Genomic DNA, 9,156 nt, shown 5'->3' on the forward strand with positions numbered 1-9,156 from the left:
GGATAAGGAAAAAAATTACCACTTCTATATATTTTTTTTCCTAATCAAAGAAACATTTTATAATATTTGTTTTCCTGATTGACCTGGCACCTTCTCTGAGTTTGTAGATCAGGTTGCCAAATTACACACATGGCCCAGCAGAGAAAGGTCCTTGGAGAGAAATGTGGGTGCCACCTGGCCCCCTTAACTGTCACATTTGCCCTTACATACTGCATTGCAATTGTTGTGGTTACATTATATACATTATATATGTCAGTAAATGAATCCCCACAAAATTGACAAGTGGCATGATTATATTCCTGAGTAGAAGCCACAGATGGAGGAGAACATTCCTAAGAAGATAATAAGACTTCATCAATGTATTATAAGACAAAAATCAAAAATGATCTAATCAGATATGAAAAATATCAGCCCAAATAATGTTAAATGATAAAAAAAGTGTTACTGGTGAGTAGGAGTCTACATGTGGTATGGACAACATATTGACAACAAATCTTATTTCCAAGTGTACATTGTACCTTGTGTGTTAACTAATGAAAGGATGAGATCAACAGGATACAGGACATTTAAAATCTAAGCATCTAGAATATTATTAATAATTTCAGGTATATATATAACTTACAGATAAATGAAAATACATGTATTGCCATATAGTCTAATCCCATTTTTCTTTTTTGGCTGATAAATGCACATCATCAAAAATGTTAGAGCTCTTCTTCAATCAGGGCTATTCCAACTGCAGTCCATGGGCAGAGAGCAGTCATGAGCTATGTGTTACATGTTCATGATAAATATGGCAATTGAGAGTCAGTGTCCAGAATCTTTTACAGTAATTTGACGGAGTAATTTTATGTCTGTTAAATCTAATAATGAATAAATTAACTTGCATTTTGATTTGTTTTTGTTTTTTTTTATTTTACTTTTCTAATAATTCCCTTTTATTTTGTTTTAATAAAAGCAGAAGTGCATGAGTAGTGGCCTTGTTCTCTTCTTTCTTCCTCCTCATCACAGAGGCTGTTCTGTTCTTGTCAGCCTCCAATCTGCAGTCCACCTGAGACTGAGGACCATGCCTTCAATTAAATTGCAGTGTTCCAATGGAGAGATATTTGGAGTTGATGTTGAAATTGCCAAACAGTCTGTGACTATCAAGACCATGTTGGAAGATTTGGGAATGGATGATGAAGGAGATAATGACCCAGTTCCTCTACCAAATGTTAAGGCAGCAATATTAAAAAAGGTCATTCAGTGGTGCACCCACCACAAGCATGACCCCCCTCCTCCCAAGGACGATGAGAACAAAGAAAAGTGGACAGATGATATCCCTGTTTGGGACCAAGAATTCCTGAAAGTTGACCAAGGAATACTTTTTGAACTTATTCTGGCTGCGAACTACTTAGACATCAAAGATTTGCTTGATGTTACATGCAAGACTGTTGTCAATATGATCAAGGGGAAATCTGAGGAGATCTGCAAGAGCTTCAATATCAAAAATGATTTTACTGAAGAAGAGGAAGCCCAGGTATATAAAGAGAACCAGTGGTGTGAAGAGAAGTGAAATGTCATGCCTGACACTAACACTGTAAGGATTGTTCCAAATACTAGTTGCACTGCTCTGTTTATGATGGTTAATATTAGACACACAGTAGACAAATGGCAGCAGCAAATCAGTTGGTTAAGCAGAATATTGTCTTCCTTGCATGTATAGTTTGAATACAGATTCCAAACTTATGGGTGAGTTTCTTCTAGTATGATCAAGTTTTTTTTTTTCTTTGCTCTAAATAAATCTGAACTGTGGGTTCTCCATAGAAGGTGGCATTTTGGGCTTTCCCTCTTTTTGTAAAGTTATTTCTGCCTGGTTTATTGTCTAGTTAACTTTAGTTTAATGATCTTTTAAAAGTTGGCATTGTAAATAAAACAAGTTGAAAAAAAAGCAGAAGTGCATGATGGATTAGCAACTAGGGAAAATAAGGCTTTTAACCACAAATCATTTGAAAAACACTGTTATAGATTATAGAAAAACATGTATAGTATAGTATAGAAAAATAGTAGGGAAAAACTATTCTAACATTTTTTAACATTAGCATTGTCCTGATACTAAAACCTGACAAATATCTTATAGAAAGAAATATACAGTGGAATATGATGTAGCTATAAAAAATGATGAGATTGTGTCATTTGTGACAACATGGCTGGATTTAGAGGGTGTTATACTAGATGAAATAAGTCATACTGAGAGAGACAAATACCATATGACTTCACTCATATGTGGAATCAGAAAAAAAAAAATAAACATAAAGCAGAATCAGATCTATAAAAACAGAGAACAAACTGATGATTGCCAGAGGCAGGGGGGTGGAGGGATGGGCAAAATGGATGAAGGGGAGTGGGAGATACAGGCTTCCAGTTATGGAGTGAAATAGTCACGGGAATAAAAGGTGCAGAATAGGGAACATAGTCAATGATATTGTAATAGCATTTTATGGTGACAGTTGGTAGCTAAAATTATGTATATTTCTCAAATCACTATGCTATACACCTGAAACTAATGTAACATTGTGGGTCAACTATCCTCAAGGAAAAAATTTTAAAAAGAAATACACAAATTAATCTCAATTATAAGTAAAATATTAGCAAATCAATCTAGATTCAAATTAAAATATTAATATACCATGACCAAGTAAATTTTTTCTCTTTATGTTTTGAATTATAAAGATGGTTCAATATTATAAAATTCATTAAGGTATATTGTTATACCAATTGTTATATTAATAAATATATGAAAGTTATTTTATCATCAAAGGAGGTTATTAAACAGTAATGAGTACAATTTTTCATAATTATATATCTAAACATATTTACTTATATGAACGAGTAGAAAACATCTGGGACATTATGGGACATTATAAATCAAAATGTGTATGGGGGTTATTTTGTTTTGTTTTGGTTCATATTTCTTCTCTTTCCCCTCTTCTCAGATTTATTGAGATATAATTGACATACAACAATGTGTACAACATGATGATTTGATATACACATATTGTGAAATTATTACCACAGTAAGGTGTCAACACATCTATCACTTCACAGTTACCTTTTCTGTGTGTGCATATAGTGAGAACATGTAAGATCTACTCTCAATAACTTTCACAGTATGGTTAACTATAGTCACCATGTTGTAAATTAGATCCATAGAACTTATTCATCTTATAACTGGAAATTTTGCACCCCTTGACCAAAATCTCCCCATTTCCTCTAATCCCAGCCCTTCAAAATTGCCAATCAATTCTTCTTTCTATGAGTTTGGCTTTTTTAGATTCCACGTGTAAGTGAGATCACATAGTATTTATTTTTCTCCATCTGACTTATTTTATGTGACCATGATCCCCTCAAAGTTCATCCTTGTCACAAAAGGCAGAATTTTTTATTTTTTTTGCCAAATAATATTCCTGTGTGTGTGTGTGTGTGTGTGTGTGTTCACATCTTCTTTATCCATTCATCTATTGATGTACATTTAGGTTGCTTCCATGTCTTGGCTATTTTGAAGAATGCTGCAATAAACATGGGAGTACAGCTTCTGTTTGACAAAAAGATTTCATTTCCTTCAGATATATACCCAAAAGAGGGAATGTGAGATCATATGTAGTTCTATTTTTAAATTTTTGAAGAACCTTTCTATAGTGGCTCTACTAATTTACATTCTCACAGCAATGCACAAGTGTTCCCTAGTTTATCTTCACTACATTTGTTATCTCTTGTCTTTTTGATAAATTGCCATTCTAAAGATGTGAGATGATACCTCATTATAGTTTTGATTTGCATTTACCTGATGATGAGTTATGCTGAGCATCTTTTTATGTACTTGTTGGCAATTTGTATGTCTTCTTTGGAAGGCTATCTATTCAGAACTCTTGCTCACTTTTAATTTTTAATTTTAATTTTTAATTGGATTATTATTATTCTTATACTGCTGAGTTGTATGAGTTGTATGAATTCCTTATATATTTTGGATATTAATCTCTTGTCAGATACATGGTTTGCAAGTATTTTCTCCCATTCTGTAAATTGTCTTTCTGTTTTGTTACTGGTTTGCTTGTTGTGCAGAACCTTTTAATTTGATATAGTCCTACTTTCTATTTTTGCTTTGTTGTTGTGCAGTTGATGTCATATCAAAAAATCATTGCCAAGATCAATGTCAGAGTTTTTCCTTGTTTTCTTCTAGGAACTATATAGTTTTCAAGTTCGTTAACTTTATTTGAAGTTATTTTTTTGTGAGTGGTATAAGATAACCAATTTCATTTTCTTGCATGTGAATATCCAGTCTTTTCAACACTTTATTGAAGAGACTATCCTTTCCCTATGGTATATTCAGGACCTCTTGGCTGTAATTCAATTGGACATACATGCATGGGTTTATTTCTGCGCTATCTATTCTGTTCCATCAATCTATGTGTTTTTATATCCATACCAAACAGTTTTGATTACTCTAATGCCATAATAATATGCTTTATAATACAGTTTAAAATCTAAAGTTGTGGTGCTTTCAGCTTGGTTCTTCCTTCTCAAGATGCTTTGGAGTTCCATACACATTTCAGGGTTGTTTTTTTTCCTTTTTCTATGGAAAAATGACACTGGGAATTTGGTAAGAATTTCATTGAATCTAGATGTCTTTGAATAGTTTGTTTATATTTACAATATTAATTCTTCTGATCCATGAATGTGGTATATCTTCCCATTTGTTTGTGTCTTCTTCAATTTCTACTACTAAGTCTTATAGTTTTCAGTATACAGATATTTCATCTCCTTGGTTAAATTTATTCCTATGTATTTTATTTTTTTTGATAATATTGTGAATGAGATTGCTTTCTTATTTCTTAATGAGATATTTCACTGATAGTGTATAGAAATGTAACTGATTTATATATATTGATTTTGAATCCTACAACTTTACTAAATTTGTTTATTAGTTCTAACAGTTGTTTTTGTGGAATCTAAGATTTTATATATATAAGATCATGTCATCTGCAACCAGAGACAATTTTAGTTCTTCCTTTATGATTAGGATGCCTTTTATTTATTTATTTTTTCTTGTCTAATTTTTCTGGCTAGAAGATTCAGAAACATTATATAAAAAAAGTTTACAGTGTTTGTTTCTGTTTTGATTCACCTTTTTGATAGCTATTTTCTAAACTTTCTGAAATAAACATAATTTTATGTAATAAGTAAAAAATAGTAATTATAAACATATAGCTTTGCACGTGTATGGAATTAAAGTTCCTATAAAACATGTAAAGAATTAATGTTACTCACTTGGAAGCCTATGCATTTCCACCAATTTACTTTATGTATGTATGTATGTATGTATATATATATATGTATGCATTCATTCACTCATTCACTCATTCATTCATTCATTTTTCTCTCATGTTTTCTATCTTTATTCTTTCATACAGAATTTTGGGAGAAACTCTGAGATTGATTTTTCTGTTCTTAGAGTCACTCCACCACTATCTCCATTTTCTTAGAAAAGAGAAAGTATGTATAAATCCAGATTTAGTTTTTAGAAAAAAAACACTACTGTCCTGGAGATTAATCTGGTCTTATACATAAATTTTCTTCCTTAATATTTCAGGGAGTGGAAGAGGCCTACTTGGGTTTTAAGGGGTCTGTTACAAATTCCCGAGTTCCAGCCCCTTTTCTGCTATTGGAGTCCTTGGAACACTCTAGTATCATTATAATAAATTTCACTTTTCCCTTGTTACTTCTTTTTTTTTTTTAAGGTTTTATTTATTTATTTATTTGATAGACAGAGGTCACAAGTAAGCAGAGAGGCAGGCAGAGAGAAAGGGGGAAACAGGCTCCCCGCTGAGCAGAGAGCCTGACGGAGGGCTGGATCCCAGGACCCTGAGATCATGACCTGAGCCGAAGGCAGAGACTTAACCCACTGTGCCACCTAGGTGCCCGTCACTTGTTACTTCTTAATTAAAAAGGTTTAGTCAAAGTTTCCTGCACCCATTATCTTGTTCCATAGCCTAATGCTTTGTTTTATTTTTTAAAAAGATTTTATTTATTTATTTATTTGATGAGAGAGACAAAGAGAGAGGGACACAAGCGGGGGAGCAGGGGGAGAGGGAGAAGCAGGCTTCCTGTTGAGCAGGGAGCCTGAGGCAGGCCTCAATCCCAAGACCCTGGATCATGACCTGAGCCGAAGGCAACCGCTTAATGATTGAGTCACCCAGGAACCCTCATGCTTTGTTTTATATAAACCTTTTCTTTTAGAATGATTTTATATTTACAGAAACGTGGCAAAAAAAGATCAGAGTTCTCATATAATGAGTCTCCAGTTTCCTCTTTTGTTAATATCTTACGTTGTTACTACGGAACATTTGTCACACATAGTGAGCTATTACTGATGCATTATTGCTAACTAAAACCCATATTACAGTCATATTTCTGTAGTTTTTAGCTAATATTTTTCTTCTGTTCTAGATTCCATCTAGGATACCACATTACATTTAGTCATCCTGTCTCCTTATGCTCCTCAAGGCAGTTTCTCAGAGTTTCCTAGTCCTTGATAGTTTTCAGGAGTACTGGCCAGTTGTTTTATAGAATGTCCCTGAAATTGGGATTGTCTAATGTTTTCTTCTTAGTTAGACTGGGGGTTCAAAATTTTGGGAAGACCACATTAAACTGCCATTCTCACAACATTATATCAAAGGTACATACTATCAACATAACTTAGCACTGACAGTGATGTCAGCTTGTTTTAGTAGTAATTTGCTCAATGGCTCATTTGAGTTTCATTTTCAGGAATAAGTAGTTTATAGTTGACCAAAAAAAGGGGAAACCACTTTAGTGTCTTTTGAATTGCTGTTTTCAATGTATTCACATAATAAGGACTAACTTGTTCTCTGAAAATCACTGAGATTTTTTACTTCCCTAAATACATAAGTAGCCCTGCTTATGTTCCAGGTAAAGGAATCTAGCTGGGCCAGTCTTCTTCCTTTGAAATTTTCTTCCTCCTACCAGCTCCCTGGTCACTTGCTGGTGATATCACAATGAATATAAAAGAGGGAATCTTTGCCATTAAAGGGCATACATATATCCATATGTACATATATATAATAAATATCAGACTGCAAAAAAAAGGATAAACAGTAAGAGGATAGAGGGTGTACTAATTAATCTTCACACACCCTTGTTTCTAGATCTTCTTATATCTGGATACTTCTGCCGCTCTTTTTCACTGGTCATGAAAAGCTAACTCCCCTGCTCTTTAGGGATGTATCATTGAGTTTCTATATGGCTGGTCAAGAAAACAGAGCCCATGTCCTGTAGTGTGGCACTTCATCTAAATATAAAAGTGAGTAGAGATGAGGAACTGATGGGGGCATTTACAGATTACTATCAGCTCTAGGGGCTCAACAAATTTGGAAGTGATGTGGCATAGTCTAGGAGATAGGTGACATCTCAAGAACAAAGGAAATGACATCTAAGGAGACATACAAGGTTTCTTTCTTTCTTTCTTTCTTTTTTTTTAAGATTTTACTTATTCATTTGAGAGAGGAGAGAGTGAGAAAGAGCATGAGAGCTGAGAAGGTCAGAGGGTGAAACAGACTCCCCATGGACCTGGGAGCCTGATGTGGAACTTGATTCTGGGACTCTGAGATCATGACCTGAGCTGAAGGCAGTCGCTTAACCAACTGAGCCACCCAGGTGCCCGACACATACAAGGTTTATGTTCAGTATAGAAGGCTCTCTACAGAGGTGCCATTTAAGTTGAAGTCTCACTGAATTGAGAAAGGAAGTCATTCAAATAATTGAGTGATGAGTATTCCAGACTGAGGAAACCATAGTGTGAAAGAAAGTTTGAGGAACAATAAGAAATCTAGTGTAGTTGTATGCAGTGACTAAGGGGGTAGTGGCAGTAGATAAGGTTGAAGAAAGATGCACAGAACCTCTTGGGCTATTTTAGAGACTTAAAATAAGTATGGTTGAGGGGCACCTGGGTGGCTCAGTTGGTTGAGCATCTGACTCTTGATTTCAACTCTGGCCATGATCTCAGGGTTGTAAGATTGAGCCGCATGTCAGACTCTGTGCTCAGTTGAGAGTCTGCTTGTCCCTCTCCCTCTGCTCATCTCTTTACCCTCTCTGATAATGGATAAAATAAATGGATAAAATCTTTTAAAAATATGGGTGAGATGAGAAGCATTTCAAAACTTTCAAATTTGCCATTTGGGAGTGATAAACTATGATTTGAATTTTAAAAGGATGACAGATATCTATGTGGGAAATAGATTGTCAAAAACCGAGATGGAGATCCAGAGACCTAAGTCACTCCTAGAATAGATGAATCATGATGGAGAGTTGCACCACGGTTACAGGTGGTTAGAGGGCCTGATGGGTCAGATTTGGAAAATTTATTAAAGGTGGAGCTTATAGGATTTGTTGGTAGATTGAAAAGAAATTGTGAAGTTAAGGACAGCTATGATTTTGGCTTGAACAACTAGAAAACTGGAGTTGATATTTATTGAAATGAGGAAGACTGTGAGAAGGATTTGGGTCAGAAGTGAGAGCTCTATTTTGGACATGTTGGGGTGCATTTAGTATATCAAATAGACTTGGAGAATATGCAGCTGAGTATTTGAATTGGTAGTTGAATAGAGTCGTTAGGGAAGAAGATAAAATGGGATTTGATGCTGTATCTGCCATGTAAAGCCAATTGGATGGGATAAGATATTTTAGGGAACAAGTACAAATAGATGAGCCCTGAACCATGGGCACTGAAACATTGTGAGGATGGAAATGTGGCCAGCTTCATGGGCACACAACCTGTGTAGTCACACAAGACATTATGCTTAAAAGGGCCCTGTGTTTGGTTTAATGTTTTGCTCTCACTGTCTTGAAATTCTTAATAATTTTAAAAAATATTTTATTAATTTATTTGAGAGAGAGAGAGAGAGAGAATGAGAGAGTGCACGAGAGGGGAGAAGGTCAGAAGGAGAAGCAGACTCCAGGTGGAGCTGGAAGCCTGATATGAAACTCAGTCCTGGGACTCTAGGGATCATGGGCAGCATCTTAACCAACTGAGCCACCCAGGCACCAAATTCTTAATAATTTTTAAACAAGGACCCAACATTTCCTTTTGTATTGCACCCT

General features: G+C 34.9%; 1 protein-coding gene across 1 annotated transcript; it reads left to right on the forward strand.

The window, feature by feature from the left end:
- The first annotated feature begins 968 nt into the window (after positions 1–968).
- LOC116876861 (S-phase kinase-associated protein 1-like) lies at positions 969–1,922 on the forward strand. Its single transcript, XM_032873230.1, has one exon. The coding sequence runs from the start codon at positions 1,067–1,069 to the stop codon at positions 1,553–1,555; it is 489 nt and encodes a 162-aa protein (XP_032729121.1). The 5' UTR covers positions 969–1,066; the 3' UTR covers positions 1,556–1,922.
- Positions 1,923–9,156: the final 7,234 nt, after the last annotated feature.

The sequence above is a fragment of the Lontra canadensis genome, unplaced genomic scaffold (assembly GCF_010015895.1).
Source record: "Lontra canadensis isolate GAN:19392208 unplaced genomic scaffold, GSC_riverotter_1.0 scaffold48, whole genome shotgun sequence".
Taxonomy (NCBI): domain Eukaryota; kingdom Metazoa; phylum Chordata; class Mammalia; order Carnivora; family Mustelidae; genus Lontra; species Lontra canadensis.